Source organism: Zerene cesonia, chromosome 29 (genome assembly GCF_012273895.1).
Source record: "Zerene cesonia ecotype Mississippi chromosome 29, Zerene_cesonia_1.1, whole genome shotgun sequence".
In the NCBI taxonomy this organism is placed as follows: domain Eukaryota; kingdom Metazoa; phylum Arthropoda; class Insecta; order Lepidoptera; family Pieridae; genus Zerene; species Zerene cesonia.
In genome coordinates, this window is record NC_052130.1 from 2823727 (window position 1) to 2847137 (window position 23411).

Genomic DNA, 23411 nt, shown 5'->3' on the forward strand with positions numbered 1-23411 from the left:
AGGGTAAATAATGGATTCAAAAATTTTTGGAAAAATTGATAAGATTGAAATCGGTCTATAGTTTCTAATGTTTGATTTTAAGCATTCATCTGAGCATTTACAATGGAATATACCTATAGGATTTAATAAGTGTACTATGAAATTCTGTCTACCAGTAAGAATCTATCCAAAAATGATTTAACAGTTTCTGAAAATAACCGCGTTAATAGTAAAGGATGCAAGTTCAATACATAAGTTTCCTTGTACGACTTTCAGCGTTACTTCTAAAACTTAACCTATTCAAATAAATTTAGTTCACATTATCTGAATTAATACTGTCATATATTTAATTGGCCTGTCTGAAAAACATTACGATTACTAGATCATAATTAATTTACTTTGTGCATAGTTGAAACGCTTCCATTAATGTCCACGGTGCATTTGGCAATGCGCCAGATATTAATTAACGTGAGCTTTACTATTCATTAAATTATTTTCCTTCATGCAAATTTAACGAATCGCGAATTTACATAATTAGCTTTCTACTTATAATAATATTATCATATTGTACTTATTAAGTCTATTTAATTATCAAATGATATGGCACTGGCATAATGTTTGCAATGCCATCTATTGGAGAATAGCAGACATGAATTAGCGCCATCTATTTTAAAATGAAAATAATATCTATCATAAACAGCGTCATCTATGAACGAATAGCAAAGTCAACAAGTTTTGACATTTATAAGACCAAACATAATACTAACAATTTAAATGGCTAAAAATATATTTCAAATAGCCATTACATTCCTTTATTTTAAATTTATCGGGTTATAAATACAATCTTTGACATCTGATATTTGTAGTTTGACATTCCATGAATTTTCGTAATCAATTCGTCGTTGTCAAAGCGGGAATGAGGAAATCTCGTTTGTTGATTCCAAGTGATTGTGCTTGACTTGTTTCGCGGCCTTATAAATTAATAAAACCGAAGAGAATGCCGCCGAGTAGTTTACGAGTCGTGTACGCGTTCGCAAGAGAAATGCACCCAAAAACAACAGACGTTTTCATACAATACGGCACTGCCGGATTCCGCACAAAGTGAGTAACTATTTTCGTTGTACTGCAGAATAGAATCAATAAGAGCGTATTTTCCATTTGCGGCAGTTAAATGTTGCAAAACTAGGCCAAATCTTAGACACATATTGTGTGCTTTTGGAATGTGTCACGTAAGCAAATGCGCTAAGGACACAATATCCTTTTACGTTCATTCATGGTAGTAATTCATGAGTCACCAATAAATATTTTATAACGGGAAGTCTCCTTTACAGTGGTCAATGACTTTCCTGTGTTTAAATTAATAAAAGGGATGCTTAATATGTTAATACTTTGATAACAATAAAAAAATAGAAACCGTATGTATTAATGGAGAAAACCTCGTTATTTAATCGTAATTAATTTTATTTGCTCATCTGACATTGAATGTAATTAATCTGTAATAGACATACTAACCATATTAGATGAATTCTCATTAATGTATCTGTGTTATGTCATAAATATGATCTTAGTTGACATCAAAAGGCTGTGTTTTTTTATTTATATAAATTTAGTTAGTGGCGTTTTTTTATATATTTTTACATAAGCTTCACAATTCAATGTTAAATCTTGTTGCTCAGAAAATACAATATATACCTGAGTAATATTTTTCAATAAGACAAGACAGACAAAAAATTTAATAGCTCTGAATGTTTTGTATCATATTGCAATTATGTATATGATAAAAGTTTACAGTGTGGAATTAAAAGATAAAATGATCAAAATTATTTGCACAGCTGTTTAATTTAATAACTCGATATGATTCAGGCAGTTAATGTAAATATAAAGAAAAATCAACTAATAAAACAAATTTTTAAATGTAATTACAAACATACCCTAAAAGATCTCACAGGTCTGCAAATGTAAAGAACTCAAAATTCCCACTATTTCTTTATTAGAATCAAATAAAGAAAACACTATGATTTTATAAAAATACACTGTAAGAAAGTGCTTTGAAATCTGTTGGCCGATAGCCAAGCTCTTATGATATATCTTATCAAAATACTTTTATTTATTGGAAATGCTTATTAAGAAGTTTGGATATGGAAATAAACTGCGGCTATTTAGGAATTAACCTTTATGAATTGATATTTATTATCTATAAATAGTTGCTTGCAGCTTTTGAACACATTTATTAATTTTGTTATCTTCTTTTCTTTTTGGGTCTTAACTTTTATTTCATCCATAAAATGGTTTACTTTTGCAAGAGTATAAAATATATAAAACTAACAGTTACCTGCGGCTTTGCCTGGGTTGTCTAAAAATCCTCATGAGCGTGAGATTATTAAACGCAGTAAACAGTAACCAATGTAGCATCTGGTCTCCATCTTCAGACTCAAAAATCTCTAATTATATTATAAATGCTAAAGTAAGCCTGTCTGCGTCTATGTCAGCCTCTTCACCCTACTGAACTGATTGAGATAAAATTCAGTAAAGGACATAATATTTACCCCAGAAATTTCACGAGAACAGTAACTATGTGGGAGAACTCGAAACTAACCCTTAGCTACGCTGGCGACTGTGCTAGCGAAAATCAAGTAGAAGATAGAGAGAGAATCAGTTACATCTTGCATTTATCCTCATCTATTATTTCGCTTTCATGCTTATTATTTTATTACGTACAAATAGTGTGCTCTATTTTTGATCGACATTTAAATCTTATCTATCATAAATTGACTAACTATACGATTGTTTCTTTGGGCCTAAATTACAACACCAATTAAATTAAGTACACAGATAGCTTAAGACCCATGAAAGGACATATGATAGTTATCCCGGAAATCCCACAGGAAATGGGTACTATGTTGGTAAAACCCCAGGAAAGCTTCTTTTACATATTTGATATTTCATAATTCTCATTATAAAATGAATAATTGCTAATCACAAAGCAATTAGAGCGAGGAATGTTGCAAAAATGTAATTCAAATTATGATTTGAGAATAATTTATTAGAAACTGTTTTAAAATAGTGGGAAAAAATATTTTTTCAATTCTTACCAATAGTTTCTGAGTTAGTTTCAATACGTTAAACAGACTGTGAAGCTTAATTGTATAAGACTATACTTATAGATATATATTAGAGGAATAAATTTGTGAGTTTGTGCCCGTGTAGGGGGTTATCACTGGATATACTGAAAAAATTTCAAAACTTCCATCAACGTGGGATATTCCCGTGTGCTGTAGGCTTATGTACCACGGGCGAAGCCGGAGCGGACGGCTAGTATAGATATAAAACTTGCGATAAATGTTTACAGTATTTACCTGAAAATACATAGTACTTAATTGAATAGATTATTTCGTAGGATTATGATACAGCTCAAAATTAATTGTAGCAATATATATTATTTAAATCCAATTATAATTTGTGATAATCTAGAATCCAGATGTTACATATCTTACAATGCATTTACACACTCGTGTGAATGGCGAGGCGAGCAGCGAACACGGATATTTTAATGGTACATTCACACATTCGCGTTCGCTATTCACGTGATACGCATTCACACGCCTTCCCTTTGATTACGTCCGAAATACCGTTCTAAACAAGATTACGTGAATCTCAAGACGAAAAGCGAGTGCATTGATTATACATGCGTGTTCGTTATTCGCTTCGTCGTGCGCGCGAATGTGTAAACGCGGCATTAGGCGTTAGTATGTGGGCAGTGTGTAAGTATATTTATATTATTTTTATTTCTTTCTCAGAGCCAGTTTGCTGGAACACGTTGTTTATCGTATGGGATTGTTGGCGGTTATTCGATCCAGGTGTAAAAATGGTGAGTGAGTCACACTTTGAGTTAGTTTATTCATAAGCGACTTCGAAAATAGTTGCGTCCGCTTCCATCATATGTACAACTTAATATTATATATCCAATCGCACTGATATTGATAATTATTCAATTGAATGTTGCCGCAAAACGGCTAAGCGGATTTGCGTGAATGTGGCGTGTAGATAAATACAATTGTTACAACGCTAAAAATTCGACTTCGATTCGTGATTCGAACCTGCGTCATTAGCCATAGGAGAGTCAACGCCTGAGCATGCTTTTAGCATTTATAAAATTATAAAATCAATGATAAACCTACATATTGATATGTAAACGTAAACACAATTGCTCATAGGTATCTATGACTTTTTATTTAAAACTAGCTGCGCCCCGCGGTTTTACCCACGTAAGTCCGTATCCCGTAGGAATATCAAGATAAAAAGTTGCCTATATGTTATTCCAGTTGTCCAGCTGTCTACGTACCAAATTTCATTGCAATCGGTTCAGTAGTTTTTGCATGAAAGAGCAACAAACACACACATCCTTACAAACTTTCGCATTTATAATATTAGTAGGATAGTAGGATTGTAGTACGCTAATAATATGTAACCTAATTAATGTTGATAACACATAACATGGTTAATCAGTCGAACTAGCATCTCGATGAAGTAGCCATATAAGTGCGATTGTGTTCCAATTTTTTGCGAAGCCTCTATTATTTATAGCCCACATATGAAAGAAATCAAACGGGTGGCCGAGAGGCTAGCCTTGCCTTTGGTTGCTACGGTTTTGCGAAAAGACGCTGGTGCGAAACCCGCCTCGTGATCAATTTTTAAAACATTTTTCAGATAGAAATTAAAAACTTTTTAACGGATTTTAAACGCGATTTATTTATTATATTATTAACCTGACGTTTCGAACACTTTACAGCGAGCGTGGTCACGGGGAGACTCCCCGTAAATGTATAATACGTTTCTAAATGTATAATACTCGCGTAAAATCAAACACAAGAAAATTTTTCAGATAACCAAACGATTAGACATTTTGTTTATTAGACACCAAACGCTGTCTTCTCTAAACCTACGTTTCAGCGTTTTAGGACGTCCGCTGTTGGATATAAGCCTCTCTCAAAGCGACCGATCACCAGCGCCCTGAGTCCATCTCACTTCACGTAGATTGCTTTCCTATAGATGTACATAAAACGCCGTCCGTAACGATCCGAAATTACGATACCTAAGTTAGTTAAACGACCGTCTCCTTGGTACAGTGGTTGACGCGTGAGCGTAGAACCGAGGAGTCCTGGGTTCAATTCTCGGCGGGGACGCACAAAAAAAGAATGTCTCGGTCTGGCAGAACACAGAAGGCTGAACACCTACTTGTCCGTAAAGAAAATCGATCAGTGAAACATGTACATCATCTGCCCCATACCCCCATACCCCCATACACAAAAAAAAAGTTACTTAAACACCATATTAATGTGTAATAATATACATATCTTATATATAAAATCTCATATCACAATGTTAGTTACCTTACTGCTCCGAAACGGATGGATCGATTCAAACGAAATTTTTTGTGCATATCGGGTAGTTCTGAGAATCAATCAACATGTATTATTTATAACCCTAAATGATAAGAATGAGGCAGAACAGCGCTTGCCGGGTCAGCTAGTATATGTATAGATTGATATTTCGATTGACACAAGTTTTCGGAATGTGCATACGATTCCCTTTTAAAACATGTGTTGCACGTTTGTACCAATTTCCTAGAAGACAGTTTTATCGTTGTGGCGACCCAATTGGTGCTAGAACTTGGCCTACTCCCACGTATAAAATACATTTAATTTACTTACTCATCATTGTATTATTGCAGTGCAATTTCTAATGCTCAAATGCCTTACGTAACATCTGCATAGCTATATCGACCTTAATTCGATGTGCGCTCGATCGATTTTCGCTTAGCTGTTAAATTGTATGGTCGACCTTTACCATACCTAATACATCGTCTTCCGATGTTCTGATCCGATTATTGTTATCGGGATTCTTTTAATACGGAAGATTAAAAGTTGTATCTAGGCCAAGACATGACAATAGTGTGGTAATTCGTCCCATGTGAATTATGGCATACTAGCTGCGCCCCTCGGTTTCCTCCGCGTAAGTCCGTATCCCAGAGGAATATCGGGATAAAAAGTTGCCTATATGTTATTCCCGTTGTCCAGCTGTCTGCGTACCATATTTCACTGCAATCGGTTCAGTAGTTTTTGCGTGAAGGAGCAACAAACACACACACATCCTAACAAACTTTCGCATTTATAATATTAGTATGAAATGATATTAGTATGATTAACATACCGATATATATTTGGGTGCGATTGTAAGATAAACAAGCTATATTAATTCTAAGAATATGTATGCGAGATACATACAGGTTACATATACATACATATCTTTCCGTTCGGATATTGTGAAAAAAGCGCACTGATCGCTTCGTACCCCGTAGGACGTGATGCAGGAGAGGCATACGGAAGGTTAGAAATGTAGGCCATAGCTCCCCTCACGAAACTTTTATATGTTATTTATCTACATATTTTTTATTTAGGAACGCTTTAACCTTTTTTGTACGAGCGATTGTTACAAATTTTATTAGTTGTTTTTCTTCATCTTTCTATAAAATATTTGTTGAACACTTATAAAGGGAACGCTAAGTTGCGCTTGAGAAATGTATTTTTGTATTTACACAAACAATGTAGGTACATAGATAATGTGGGTATAGTATTATACGTCAAGGTGTTTGTTAGTTTGATCGAAGAATGCTGAATATTTCATTTCTTTTTTCTTGAACGACGTATTTGATAGATGAAAGACTTATTAATAATAATATAAATTTAATTAATAAAATAAACTATAACATCGTATAATCTAAGACTTCTCCTTTTTTCCACACATCAGTGTAGAGTTTTGTTTTCAAATGAACATTGGATCTATGTCGAGGTATACTGTATATAAAAAATATTAAAATCGGGCTACTCTAGAAAGTTATGCGTGGTAATATATAAAAAATAGTATCCTACTAATATTATAAATGCTAAGGTTTGTGAGGATCGATGTATGAGTATTTAAGTTAGTTTCTATTTCACGCAAAAACTATAGAACCGATTGCAATGAAATTTGGTACGTAGATAGCTGGACAACTGGAATAAAATGTAGGCAACTTTTTATCCCGATATTCCTACGGAATACAGACTTATGCGGATGAAACCGCGGGGCGCAGCTAGTCTAATCTACATGTCGACTCCACAACCTCCGTTTTTCGAGAGTTGATAAAGGTACATTTTATTGAATCCGGAAAAAAAATATTATCAATAACAGTCCCAAATATCAAGTACCCATTATAAATGTCACATTAGCGTAGTCGGCAAATAAGCGTTTATTAAATGTTCACTGAATCGGAACAATCTACGATAACATTGTAATCTTTTTGTGATTTAATCGGCGCTTGTCCTATAACGTTATCGGTTGTAATGATTGCTAGGAGTGTGCGTACATACGTAGGCGTGCCGTGCGTCAAACCATACTGACATCTAGAGATCTATTTCATTATGGGTTCGTTTCAGTATATAAGACTAGTAAGTCCGTATCCTGTAGGAATATCGGGATAAAAAGTCCAGCTGTCTACGTATAAAATTTCATTGCAATCGGTTCAGTAGTTTTTGCGTGAAAGAGCAACAAACATACACATATCCTTATAAACGTTCGCATTTATAATATTAGTGGGATTAGCAGGAAATTAGTAGAATAGTAGGATTTAATTTTTAGTTTTATAGCATTGAAATGCTTTATAAATGAGAAATTTTGAAAGAATAGAAAAAATTTGATCACGAGGCAGGATCCTGCCTCGTGATCAAATTTTTTCTGTTCTTTCAAAATTTCTCAGAATAGTAGGATTATTCAACTTGACTACCGTCAAATCACTAGTTTCAAAAGTTTAAAACAATAGAATTACTATCGTTTATTTGAATGAGTCTTTCTTGAACATGTATTAATTATTTAACTAATGAGGCCAATGTGATAGTTTTTATTTTTGATATAAAACACTGACAAACTGATTTATAAACGCACAGCCCAAACTACTGCACCGATCGGATTGAAATTTAGCATGCAGATAGCCACTAGATTTAGATATTCCAAGGGGATAAATTGGAGATGATGGTGAAAATTGGTGTTGCCACGCGAGCGAAACTGTGGGCAACAGCTAGTCTTATACATAATATAATGTTACACCTTAGAAAGTCAAAAGCAGATCCATCAAGAAATAACGATACGAAGTATAAGACAGCATTTTTTGCTAAAACCATTTTCATTTATAATTCAATTCATTTGTAATTAATAATAGTACATTTTACATTTGACTTATCTTCCGGTCATAATTATTGGCATTATTATCTTTTAAACTCGAAACTTTCAACTGTCTGTAGAAGCGTAATTTATATTTTATAAAAAAATATTTGAAAGGACAAACAATATGTCATTTGCATCAGCAAAACATTGGCATATCTTTATCTATAATCAAAGTATAGATACAGAATTCAGTACGCGGCGCTGTGGCATCCTTTGTCGAGGGAACAATTGAACGATTGTCTCTACTGCAGTATAATGGGCCGGTTTATATTTGGATACCATTTACCTGCTTGCAGGAAACCGTTTGTAACGTCATTCATTCCGGAGATACGTTTATTTCTCCGGGTATAATAAATTTTCTGTTTACGTTTCCCGTAGATATTGTGTCAATAATATTTATTTATTTAGTTCATTCATCTTTCATTTAATTAAATCGCTTTTTATGTAATAAGTAGAGATATAATTATGGATTTAATGTGGTAATACATAAATGGGGGGCAAAAAATCTTCTACAAAAACTTCTGGAAATAGCGGCTAGACAATAATAAGGTTTTCCTTATTTATATAATGCGTGGCGCGACCTACATTCTAATATAAGATAGAGGCAAGAACTATATTACCACTAGAGATTTGAAAACGTATTTATAGGCTAGACAGACCCGTATCGAAGACCTTGACATTTTCCAATTTCAATACATTTCAATTCGTGTCTTGTTTTGTGAGATATAACACATTTATTCATTTATTTCACTGATAAACAAAACTTAGGCCAGTTTAACTAAGAAACCGGTAATTAATTAATAGGTACGTTACGTACGTTTTATTTAATTACTGTTTTTCGCAACCAACAATCTGAATTTCTATTCTGAAAGAGTACTATATTAAGTAACGTGTACATGTATGTGTGTAGGCATGCACACGAATGCCCGCGTGCGTGTGTGTGTCCGTCCATATGCGCGCAAATATCTGCGTATATGCACGCGTGTAAGTGCCATATATATAACTAGCTTTTTCCCTCGGCTGCAGCTTCGCACGCGTTAAATTCGGTGTAGTTTAATACATGTTATTATATATCAAAATCGTGCTCTTAAATGATTCTGTCTATTAAAAGAAAACCCCCATTGTGTTTGTTGCTCTTTCACGCAAAAACTACTGAACCAATTGCAATAAAATTTGGTACGTAGACAGCTGGACCACTGGAATAACATATAGGTAACTTTTTATCCCGATATTCCTATGGGATACGGAATAACGCGGGTGAAACCGCGGGGCGCAGCTAGTAAATAAATAAAAATGAGTTTAAATGTTGCCTGTACCTTGTTACATATTATACTTGAATAGTGTCTATAATCTAACCGAAGATGCGAAATGTTCCAGGCCGTACAATAGGCATGATGATCACAGCCTCGCACAATCTGGAGCCAGATAATGGGGTGAAACTGATCGATCCAGATGGTGAGATGCTGGAACAGAGCTGGGAGGCGATCGCGACCCGGCTGGCTAATGTCAGGTATGAATAGGTGAAGATAAAGGAGTCTTGACAGCCTATAAAGCTGGAACTCAAACATTAGAAGAATCTGCTTTACTTTTAAAAGCACTTTTGATTTTTAAAATTTCATAATCTACTTAAATTGAAATGCTTAGTAGATATTAAGAAATTATTTTGCTGTTATTCGGTGCATAAAATAATTTAAGTTTTGTATAATATGTCTATGTTGGAATAACTTAATTTTACTGTATGGTTTCAAAGATTTTCAGTTTGATTTTATAAATTTTCAGTGACAATGACTTAGAATCAACAACGGGGGAAATAATCAAAGAAGTGAATGCTGATATGGCTCTTAAAGCAAGTGTGTATATTGGAATGGACACAAGGTTAGTTGTACATATCTTTTGATTTATTAAAGAAATGATGTAAAATAAGAAATAATTTTTTTATTCTAATAATCTAAGAATATCTTCTATAATGTAAATAAGTCAGGTCATTATTACACTTATTACACAATGTATCTTTCAAATTTGCAATGTAGGCCAAATATTTCAAATAAAATTTAAATAGCAATATCTATTCCATCTTAATTAATTTCAACAGTTATTCATGAAATACGATTTTGTATATATATTAGAAGTAAAATTGAAAACACATTATTTTCCCCAGATACACGAGCCCACGTCTAGCCGCGGCGGCGGTTCACGGCGTAATGGCGCTGAAGGGCACCGCCAAGGAGTTCGGCATCGTGACTACCCCCATGTTGCATTATTGCGTCAAGTGTCGGAATGACAACACGTATGGGACGCCTACGGAAGAGGGTAATTTTATTTTTCTTTTTTGTTATAAAAATGAAGCAAAGTAAAATATGATGTATGAATATTATACGTTTGAGGATACTTTTCATAATAGAATATACACGATACACATTTGAAACTATAATTATTCTTACAATGTCTTATGAAACAATATGTTTCACAGCTGCGTAGATTCCTTTCCTTTGGTTAGCTAGACGCCTGAAACTCTACTATCAAATTGTTTTAAGAAATAAATCATCATCATCAGCCATATACGTTCCCACTGCTGGGACACAGGCCTCCTATGAGGGTTCAGGCCATAATCCACCACGCTGGCCAAGTGCGGGTTGGCAGATGTCACATGTCGTCGAATTTTTGATTCTTGGACATGCCGGTTTCCTCATGATGTTTTCCTTTACCGTTTTAAGCAGTGGTTATGTTATCAACATGTGCAGATAAATTGAAAAATCAATTTATTTCCTGCACGCTCGCCCGGTCTCGAACCCCGACTTATCGATTTTGAAGTCCGAGGTTCTCACCACTGAGCCACCACTGCTTAAAGAAATAAATGGGCATTTAACAACAATTTGTTAACAATTTACTAATATAACAGACCATATGATACAATATAGGTATATATGCAACCCACATTAACATCAAACAGACATTTATTTCAAACTCTCAAACATTTAATTATTCATAAAAAATTTTATAGAAGCACTTTTGAATCGTCACAACATAGTTTTAACATTTACCAACGGTTCGGAAAGCCAGTTGTTTCAATACACAGCCGGCAAGAACCATTAATGCGATAGAGGCTGCGTTATCTAATCCCAGCTAGTTTTATATTCATTTGAATAACAATTCTGATATAATCAAAATATAAAATTTCACCCCTAAATATTTATTGTAGGTTATTACGAGAAAATAGTGGGAGCATTCAAGAACATACGCCAAAAGCTACCAGTGGCCGGCAACTATAATACCACTCTGTATGTGGATGGAGCTAATGGAGTGGGCGGGAAGAAGCTAAACATCATCAAGAAGACCCTGGACGGGGAACTGGATCTGGTCCTGTTCAATTTGGGGGGCAATGGCGGGAAGTTGAATTTGAATGTGAGTTCTTTTTTCTGATAAAATATGGAGGTAAGAAGTAGGTTATGTGAAGATGCTGAGAAAATTTTATAACATGAGACATCCATCCGGCATCTGGTCAATGTCATCATCATCATCAGCCCATTCATGTTCCCTCTGCTGGGACATGACCTCCTATGAGGGGGTCTGGGTTAATATGATTATTTGATTATTATGACCTATGACCTCATAGGACCTGTAGTGTAGTGTTCTTTCTTAGTTTCTGGAACGTTGGTTAAAATATTTTACGATATCAATTGTGTTTTAATATTCTGTTGGATAAATAATTGTCAGTTAAGCCCCCTTTCCCCCCCCCCCCCATTTTTCCTAACAATATGTATATTGTACTATTTATATTATTTTTCCACAAATTTACATATAAATTCTTCATACAAATTACAGTGTGGTGCGGATTTCGTAAAAGTGTCCCAAAAGCAACCGGTGGGAGTCGAACACGTGCCCTACCAGAGGGTCGCCTCGCTCGACGGCGATGCGGACAGAATCGTCTATTACTATTTGGATGATGAGTGAGTCATTTGGAAATGTAGTTTGGAAATAAATGAATTAATATAATATAACTAAAAACATAAAGTGTGATATGTAAATATTTACTATTTACTTTGATTAGATTTAAGAAATCTTCTCATCCACAATAACACAATTTAGTCACAATCCAGATTAGCTTCATTATCTACTAGCTGCGCCCCGCGGTTATACCCGCGTAAGTCCGCGTCGGTATATAAAGTTGCATATGTGTTATTCCAGTTGTCCAATTATCTACGTACCTAATTTCATTGCAATCGGTTCAGTAGATTTTGCGTGAAAGTGTACCAAACATACATCAATATCATAATCATACATCCTCACAAACTTTCGCATTTATAATATTATTTATTTATTATGATAGAATAGAATAGTAGGATATAATCTTAGTAGGATAGAAGTAGGATTTACCTCGACTTCAATAGTGAGTTTCATTTTAATATATATACATTTTTTTTTTCACAGATCTAAAATGCACCTGCTGGACGGCGATCGCATAGCGACCCTGCTAGCGAGCTACGTGACGGAGCTGCTGAGGGCGTCCGGCGCGGCGCAGCTGCGGCTCGGCCTCGTGCAAACCGCCTACGCCAACGGCGCCTCCACTCGCTACATCACCGACCAGTTGGTGAGATGATCACATGATCACTGCATTGTATAAAACTAGCTAGCTCACTTACGCTGTCCCTATGTCCCTATCTATGCTATTTAAAACTGCACATCGTAACAGATTTTGATGGGTTTTTTTAGATAGAGTGATTGGAGATAAAGGTTTATGTGTATAATAAATATAATATATAAAATACTCCGAATATAACGCGTGCGAAGCCGCGGTCATAAGCTAGTAAATAAATAAAATGGCATATAATCGGGATAAAAAGTATCCTATCAACCAAGTCGGCTCATACCCTGATTTCAACGTGATTGACGGACAAACATCCAGACATCAAAATAAAAAAACTTTCACATTTATAATATTAGCGTGATCATGTGGAAAAAAAATGTAGTATTGTTTAATGAATTCCAGAAAGTTCCAGTGACATGCGTAAAGACGGGCGTGAAACATCTGCACCACGCGGCGTTGTCCTACGATATAGGCGTTTACTTCGAAGCCAACGGTCACGGTACAGTCGTGTACAGTGACGTCACCAAGAGCACCGTATCGAAGATTGCTCAGGAAGGGTGAGATCGGTTTTAGTGAGATTTTTTTTGATTTCGGTTTCGTGTTACGTTATTTTTTTTATCTATATTCCAACCTCTTTCTTACACATTTTATTATTATTAAATAATTTCATGAGATTATCTTAATTTTCTGATAAGAGATTAATCTCTTTATAAGAATGACAATTTAATTGATTCTATCATTAGAGTTGTTTTTTTTATTATTATTTCCACTTTTTTATTCCGATTAAGCTCTGAGGTAGTTATAATTTTAATAGAAATAATAAATAATCACATTTTTTGCCCTTTTATGCATATCTTAAATTTTCCTTTTTTTGTGTGAAAATCTTGCATATATATCCACCACGGCCCCCGAGGAAGGAGCCGTGGGTAATGTCGGATTCCTTCCGACGTTTTGTTCTTCCTACATAATCACATCGAAAATACCAATTGCAGTGACACGGAGCAACGCAAAGCGGCGCAACTGTTGCTCAACTTCATAGACGCGACGAACGAAACGGTCGGCGACGCCATATCCGACCTGTTCCTCGTGGAGACCGTCCTGTGCGCCAGGGGCGTGGACGTGAGGCAGTGGTACGAGACCTACGCCGACCTGCCGTGCAGGCAGCTCAAGGTCACCATACAGGTGCGTGATATACATCTCCACTGATATTATAAAACAACACAACAAACAACAACCGCTGGACCAATTTCAAAAATTCTTTCACTTGAATATTGAAACTTCACTGAGTGACATAGACTATATATGTAACACGGGCGACGCCGGGGTAAATAGCTTGTGAGTATTACTATGAATCACACTGTCGATATAAGAGAGAGTGTACATTTTATAATAGTACTGTTTTAAGTCTTTACTAATATAACTACAACTTGTATCAAATTGTCTGTCTCGGGCGGTTCATAGTTTATCACATACATATTTTTTCCTAAATGGTTAACATTTTTACTAACTATATTTTCAAACGTGTTCAAAAACAGGAGGAGTTTATTAATAAGACTATATTTTTTGCCTTTGTTACCCTAGAACTTTATTTTTATTTTAAAGCTAGTGCCGTATGGACTTTACGGCACTAGCTTATTTATATATATTTAATATTGGTCTTGATATATATTTAATTTTGATCTTGATCCATCAATTTGAATTTTTTGTTAAAAAATGTTTATTAAACATGTACATTTAATAAAATAAATTGTACTTTTTCCAGGACCGCAACACGATTACAACAACGGATGCAGAACGCAAATGCGTATCGCCGGAGGGCTTACAGGAGCGCATAGACGAGCTCTGCGGCGCGTACGCGAGCGGCCGCTCGTTCGCGCGCCCGTCCGGCACTGAGGACGTGGTGCGCGTGTACGCGGAGGCGGAAACTCAAGAGGTTTGTTTTTTTTTTTTCTTTCTTGTTACGTGCCAGTGTTTTGTGTTTGGAATCGAATGTTTTTTTTTTCTTCTTACCGGCCTGTCTGTGTACGAGGATGTATATACATATAAACAATGCGGTTTTTTAATACAATTTTATTCGTTATAATACCTTCATTTTTTTTCAGGCGGCAGACAAATTAGCAGCGGAAGTGGCACAAGCGGTGTTCGACTTAGCGGGCGGTGTCGGTGACAGGCCAACTTTACCAGCTTAAGTTAATTGACCGGGATTTTAACAGACGGATAAAGTTACAAGTTAACAGCGAGTTTAAATGTAATCGGCTTGGCGACAAGGCTGTTTTGGTGGTTGACTATGGTAGCCTTGGTTGATTGAGGTCCTTGTTGTTAAATCTTTAAACAATTATCCAAAAGATCTTAAATTTTTTTGGACCCATTTTTTTTTAAATCAAGCTGGTTGTTAGCCTTAATATTTGCATTTCTCTAACATTTGTAACATTTAAATCTTCAATTACTTGTTATATCGGTAATTCTAATTAAGAAAATAAATCTATTCATCAACAGAGCCTCGTATGAGCCAAACTTATCATCTAAAACGACCGTTTTATTAAAAAAAAAAGACCTAAAAATAACGGACGAACAATCTATTCTTAATTTATAATTGCCATACAAATACGGCCGTTATATATAAACTACGGTTATTTAGTCTGTACAATTAGGTCTACTTGCGATCTGATTTTTATATAATATAGTTTATTGGGTTTTTTTCAAATGTGATTAGATAAATAGATACACTGTTTTATTGTATGTAAATATAAGATTTTTTTATTTGAAACTTGAATATTTAAAAGAGGACGACGCTTTGAAAATATTAATAGGTAAAAGTGATGCCTTAATAGAAATTAATAATTGAACAACATCTAAAGCGAAATCGGAAAAAAGACTTATGACAGAAAAATATATGTGACGTCATAGATGTGCGAATGTGAAGGGTGAGTAATTTAAAGCCTATAACTCATCCAAATTTCATGACTATTGGTTTATTAGTTTTTAAGGGCACAGTCCCTTAAAAAGTAAACGAACTTTTTATGGTGAGATTTATTGGTAAAATTAATTGGTACTTATTATGCTTTCGAAACACTAGCTTCCATAAATAATTTTAAGAAATGCAAATGTATAAAAAACACTGCAAAATCCCTTTAAAAAACTTAGTCATCCAGTAATAAAGGAAGGGCAAAAAAAAAAAAATATTTGGTAGAATTTATTTCTGGAGTATTCCTTGGGAACATGATTAGATGATGAGAACAAATTATATTTGCTAAAGTTCAAAGGACTTTGGAAAATATTAAATATAGACAGTAATCGTAAAATGTTTTTAATATTAAGTGTCATATAAATAATGTATAATTAGAATTTTTAATTTTGCAATAGGCATCATTATTTTTATATAGTCTATTGGCAGCTGTTTTATAAAAATGTACTGCAAATTTGGCGGTAGGATTGGGAGCGTGTGATTGGTTGATATGGTGACATTTTCTTTTGTACGTAATACTGAACTCTGATTGGTTGGTTGAAGCACAAAGACTGGTAATTTTTTTCTTTATTCCGTAATTCTAGAACCGTCCAATTTTGTGTTTTAACTTTGAATTTGCACGATACAGTCTTAGCGAGTAGGTTTTTTTCACCTTTTGCACTACCCATAAAATAAAAAACTATTTTAAATAATATACATATTATAAAATATCATAAATTAACATGAAGTTTTATTTTATGGTTCAAGTTAACACTGTCCATACAAAAATCTAAGAATAGAATCTGTTGCATGAAAAATTATTATTAATGTTGTGTTTTTACGTATTATTTAAGGTAATGCCATTTTATTACTTAACATCTGCATATCGATACATAAAGACAATTGTGTTCAATTTAATATATCGAAATATTTTTCATTATTCCTAGTCGCCTGAGATTTTAACAGTACAACGCGAAGCTAGTCTAAAATAATGCTTCTAAAATTGATGACGAATTATTTTTATTTTACTTGTAAATTTAGCTGTTTACGGTTTCAGCTATCTTGAAATATTATTAAAATATAACATAATTAACTGTCTACTTATTAATCTCACTTTAATAAATACTGTTTAAAAAACTTAACTATTTATTATATATTTCGAAAGATTTTACGATGGTTGTCAATTGAAATTGCTCACCTGTATATTTCTACATATAATTACCTATACACACAAAAAGCCATCTATCTATTTCGAATTTATAACATTGAATAATTAACTGTAATATATTATCAGCTCTCTGCACAATATAATAACGTAAAAAGAGATTAATTATATTCTAATAATGTAGTTAAAATTATATGTAGAAACTAACAAATAAATAAATATTATTTAAAGTAAATAAATCCAAAATTAGACTGGTTAAATCAATTTATTGTTGTGTTCTTGAAATTGTACCTAAATGTGAATAAATAAATATTGTATTTATTGCATCACTTTAAAAATATATTATATAAATGTAAAAGTACTGTTCGATTTGTTTATGGAAGTGATTAATTATTTCCTTATGCGCCATAACTATTAACTATAAAACATTAGTTCGATTTTTGATAGCACATAAATTTAATTTTATTATCACTCCCGTATGCTACATCGAGTGATAAGAAACCAATTCCAAAAAGCATTTATGGTGTGTATTTTACAAAATTTTCAACATTTTTAAGAGGATTGGACTGTGCTCAAAATTTATCATAATTCTTATCTTTGATAGTAAATACGTGATGGTGTTTGTTGAAGCGTGTTTGATAACACGTAGTCAAATTTCGATAAGTTTTAAGTGAATTCTTGTGTCGCACCTCGGTATATTTTTTGCAGTACTGATAAAAATTGCATCTCGAATTATCAAATACACTTTGTGAAGGAATGTAATTTGCTATGTCTATATGTCTACGAGAGTTCGCATCTATGTGCCTTTACCATTTCATTTACTGTTACGTTAATAAATCATTAATCATATATATATATTGTATTTTATTTCAACCCTAGATTATGGAGTAATATTGTTGTGAAAATGTTTGATTACATATTATTGAAATTTTTAATTACATATTTTTTATTACTTGGTTCATGGTTAATGACGCCTGAAATATTTGAGGATTAATTAGCTAACCATCGTTGACATCACGCCAATAGATCCTTATCTAGCAATAATTTATCGACCACTAAATAGATCATTAGGGACCCTATATTAAATCTTCAGAACATTGAATTATAGTGTTGTAGAACACCATTAACACTTAATTGTTTTGGAGTACTTAACAGATTCTTAAAAATATAAATATACATTTTTCTCTTTCGCTTACTTTATATGATTCAAATATAGCTACAAAAAGTAAAAAGTTGAAATACATAGCGTAATAATTAAATAAACTTACTATTTGTGTATCATGACCAACATGTAAAAAGGTACTGAATGAATTATTTATTTGTAATAATTTATCAATATATTTTGTATGGGCTTGTATTAATAGTGGCTAGTCTACGCGGGCTTAGTGCTTGTCACTCACATCAAATCGATCCCTTTTACTAAGCGACAAATCGATACCTAACTACGAAGTTGTCCTTCCAAGTTGTAAGTGAAAACTGGTATTTGTGGTCACTAAATCTACTAACTCCTACATGTAAACGGTTACTTCTCACTTATCGATATCGGGGTTTAGTGTCACACGACAAGCACTAAGCACTTCATAGTAAGCCCCTCTGAACCATATCAGGCATCATGTTTATAAACTTATATGAGTAATTAATTTGGAAAATTAATCTATTTGGTTCCTTAGTTCTGTATTTAAAACAGGAAACAACAAAAAAAATTCGGAGTATCAGATGTTTTTCCAAGAAACTAAGTCAAGATCAAGCAGGAAAAAATTAAAAACAAATCAGTCAACAAAAATTAGGATTTAATAACAAGAACACATGAGTACTACAGTTAAATGGAACCTTACACTAATATTCTCTTATATCAACATTGCAAAATACTTTCATAAATACATCATTTTAAATACAAATAATTTTACAAGAGATCAGGCAATATTTTAATAAAAATTACTGATTTTGTGATTGTGTGACATGAAATGAGAACCGATTTAGGAATGTATAATTTGTGATGAAAATTATGTTTTGGAATGAGAAAAAGTAAGGTGCAGTTGAGAAAAAAATGTATCATTTTTGATCACAAGATACCTACACATTTAAATAAAAAAATATAAAACAATTTATTGTTTTGTATGAAAAATAGAAATAAAGATTGATAGTAGCCAATAACATTTCAATTATTTCCCATTAGCCTTACAGTGAGAAGTTTCAAGACATAAGTATTTAAAATACAGAAACATTGAATTAATAAAATAATTGCTATCATCATATTGTGTAGATTATCTTTCATATAATTAAATTCCAGGTACACAATAGACTGATAATATTTGAAACTTTATGTATTTAAAAGAAATACCATTTTTAATCACAATCAATAAACATTCAACATTTATTTTCATAAAATTACTCTGCTACATCTCAAAATATAACATTTTTCGATGTATTGTCAAAATAATTCATAAAAATTGTAATTCAGTCTAATATCTATTAAATAAATTGTATTATATTACACATACAAAATACTATTATACCCAGTTTCTATTGTCCAAAAATTTATTGCTACTGCAAATTCGAAGCATTTTTGGAAACCAAATTAGTTGATTTTGGAATCAATAAAACTGAGCGTGTCAATTAAGGCTTGTTAAAAATTTACTTATCTATGTATAATTAAAAGTCTTTAGCTGTCAAAAAGTGCCCATAAACGTGATTTGGTGTATTCCTCATCTCCTACCCTATTCATATATTAACAGGTAACTTATAAATGTATCAGAGCTTTAACTAACACTAAACCCACTTTATAAACCTTGCTATTCATCAAGGCAGCGGTTAGTGCATCATTTAAATAAAAGGCACAAAAACATTTGAACTAGACGTTTAAATGCAGACACAAGTTCTCACCACCTCTTGGTAACTCTGTGATTGTATACCAGCAAAAATATAATTATTATTACCTATGAAAGATTTGGCCCCAGATATGGTGCCTGATCACAATAAAAACACTCTGGCACTGTCGTTTCTTGTAGTTCCACTAGACTTGAGCTTATTTCATTAGCTACATAATAATATCTACATCTTCTTGGACCAATTCCCTCTATGAATGTATCGTATGGTGGCGCTAAAATGTCGAAAAACGCCGCTGGTTCGTGTAATGCTTCAATTTCATGATAATTTGATACGGTTGGTGTTAAAATACATGTTTGAGAATTGTCTGTGCACACATGGTCCTGGGAAATTTGCGCAAACAGTCGTCTACGCTTGTGTAGACCTTGGGCGAGCCGCGCAGCTTCATGTTTAGCACGAACCTTAAAATCGACTTTACTTACTACCTCTTTTAATGGGAATTCTGTAAAACTTCTGATTCGTACAGCTCCTGATATAACTTTTAATAGTCCATGCATATGGGGATGGTCGTGTAGGGGCATCTTAAACCCCGGTTTAAGTATGAAAATACTCATATTAACTTTATTATTTTGAAACACTTCAATGTATGTGCAGGGAGCCTTGTTAGGCCGTCGCCACGTACCGGGATCTTTGAAAGTATGGTCGAAGCTGAAATCGTCTGCCTTCAATGTATCCATCATAGATTTTAATTTGCTCAAGTTGGTGCTGAAATCATTTTTGAATTTGTCATCGAAAGTACGTAAAGCATGTCGGTACGTTGATATGATCGGCGGTACGTTCACGATTTCCATAGCAGACTTTGCTTCATGCTTATTATCCATATGAAATCTGCTAGTATTAATACACAAGAGTTTTTTTCTTCTAATAAAACGAGAAATAAATCGGCACGATAACAAAGCACAACTGTCCGCAAATGTCATTTTTACCTTATCTGAATTGTCAATGTCATCTTGTCAAGTCATGTATCGGTTTCGTTCTACAGTCTGAGAAAAAATATTTTTCGTAAATGCGCAATTTGCTATAATAATTCTCTGGCATTAAATATACAAAAACATGTTATTAGCTGAATTTTCATTCTAAGAGGCTTATCAATACAATGATTTTCTTTTTAAACTCTTACGATGTAATAATTACTATTCTTATATCTAGATGGCGTAGGTGTCATTCCGAAGTCAAAATTGTTGAGGTTTTTCTACCAATGAAAACTTATCTATAATTCAAATTTAACGTAGCTACCACGCTCTACTATCAAGGATTTTGATGATTAACTTTTCAAGTATAAATAATTTAAATTCACATTACATTAACAGCAACCTCTCGAATAATTTAAAAAAATGTGGCCTACGAAATATTGAATTGAATATTTTAAAATAATGCTAAGCTATACTAGCCTAAGCATTAAATTCGTTCTATATAATAATACACGTTGAGTATGTAAGTGTTATAAGTGTTTGATTTATTTTAAATGTTAAAATATGTATTATCCAGGTACCAATAATTAATATCTATTATACAGCGAACTTTTTAGAATATTATATACTCACATTTCATAATTTCAAAATTCACTTACAGTCAGTATTGTCCTGCTGTTGCCCTCCTCCTTGGGTTTCACTAATTTCACGTACATACCAAAACTAATAAATATAAAGCCACGTACATCATTGACATCGAAACCAAATACAATAAAATGGCCGAATCTATTTTCCGTAACTCTTAAAAACACTATCAGGGCGATTAAACGCCCACAAAACCCAATAAAAGCCCGTTAAGTAGGCACTGTGAATACACGGAGGTTACCTTTAATGTGTGGTCTCTGGAATCAGTCGTCATTAAACACTTAAATAAATAACTCGATCGGTGTAACAGTTAAATCGGTTTTATTATGTTTCCAATGAGCTTCTACGTTTTATCGTAATTCCGATGTAAACGCGATTGGTACAGATATATATATTGTTAAATACGTACGGATAAATTTATTGACTTGATGCATTGCGATGTGCTTTTGTTTATCGGCACGGAAGTACAGAATAATAGGTTTATTACCTTATAACATGTTTCGATTGAGTTCACGATGTAATATACGTACAGATGTATTGATTTCAGTAAGTTTCATCAGTCCAGCCTTATGTGGGTTCATGCATCAAATAATTTTCTAAGATGTTACTAACACTTGTATCAGAACATAGGTCCTTTCTTTTCTCAAATTTTCTAATACACCCGCTGGGCATATAAAATAATGAAATTATATGGAAGTTTATACATACATGCAAAAATATATTGAAATGTTCATTTTAGATATATGTATTATAAAAAAGTTATTAGATAAACATATAATTGTGTATTTAAATGATCAACTCTGTATATGCGTTGAAAAATTAATGATAAAAAGATATGATATTATATATAACCTTGCCTCTACGGTGCGTAGTCTATACTCCGTATATGGCCAAGCGCAGGCGCAATCGTAAATAAATGTAATGACGTTTTTCCTCGAATCCTAAGGACCAATGGGCCGAAAGCTACCGTGTTCTGGCCCACGTCTGTTTGACAGAGCTATGTGGGTGGTCTTCTGGGAAACTAATAAGGGAAATCCGATATTTATTATAATTTAATTATGTATGATTTATTCGATAGTAACGGATAAACGGGATCCGCAATAAATTTGCTTCTAGATTTTTCGTTGTGAAAATGCTACTCATAGTTTGCGGCGAAAATAATTTTCAAAGAAAATTATTCACTTTGTTACCTGTTTTATTCCAAGAGTGCATTTAATCGGGATAAAAAGTATCGTATCACCCAAGTCAGGTCATACCCTGTCTGTATAACAGATTTCATCAGAAATCGTTCAGTGGTTTCAACGTGATTGACGGACAAATATCCAAACAAACGAACTTTCACATTTATAATATAAGTGTGATTAGTGTGATTATTGAAATCTATTGAAAGCAGCTGCTTTGCGACGATGCAAATTTATTCCTAAATTCTAAGTAAATCTACATTAATGAAAATGTGTCTATTCGTTAACTTTAGCTATCTTCAGCGATTGAAGCTTGAAGATAGTTAGTAGGCTACAGATAGTATAGGCTATTTAATAGACATTTCATTCCCATGCGAATTCGCTTACAAGATTCACTCGCGGGCGAAGCCAGTAATCTATAGTTTTATCAACTACCGCAAAACGCGTTTTCAACGCGCATTCGCGATTCTCGAACCACCATCAAACAAGCCATTATTCCAACTACAAAGCAATGACTACAAATTGTATATCAAAGCGAGAAATAAACATAATACATCGGTTAATTCTGTATTCAAAGATGTTTTCAAGACTCGAATAAAAAGTTTGTTTAGACTTCTCTTGTCATTTCATATTTCTCGGAATGTTGGATTGTTTTATATTGTGCTGGTTCGTTTTTCAACTAACTAATTATCTATGTGCGTGAACGGTTTGTGTGTGAAATTGTTTTGTGTTTGATATAAGCGTGGATAAAATGCAGGTTGCTGCTGTAGCAGTTGCCTATCAGATACATATAAATGTCGTGTTACATCTAGGTAAGTATGTTGGGAATAATTTAAAATCTGTTTCTATTCGTTGTAGT

The 23411-nt window shown here is 33.4% G+C and overlaps 2 protein-coding genes across 2 annotated transcripts; one reads left to right on the plus strand and one right to left on the minus strand.

Annotated features, from left to right (window-relative positions):
- The first annotated feature begins 861 nt into the window (after positions 1–861).
- LOC119837767 (phosphoacetylglucosamine mutase) lies at positions 862–17778 on the plus strand. Its single transcript, XM_038363520.1, has 12 exons — positions 862–1080; positions 3777–3847; positions 9613–9745; positions 10015–10110; positions 10394–10545; positions 11435–11637; positions 12058–12182; positions 12664–12823; positions 13223–13377; positions 13813–14002; positions 14583–14753; positions 14923–17778. Exons 1-12 carry the CDS (start codon positions 977–979, stop codon positions 15007–15009), a joined length of 1647 nt encoding a protein of 548 aa, XP_038219448.1. The 5' UTR covers positions 862–976; the 3' UTR covers positions 15010–17778.
- A 1569-nt stretch (positions 17779–19347) lies between these two features.
- LOC119837806 (2-aminoethanethiol dioxygenase) lies at positions 19348–20735 on the minus strand. The gene has a single exon (XM_038363569.1). It carries the CDS (start codon positions 20733–20735, stop codon positions 19866–19868), a length of 870 nt encoding a protein of 289 aa, XP_038219497.1. The 3' UTR covers positions 19348–19865.
- Positions 20736–23411: the final 2676 nt, after the last annotated feature.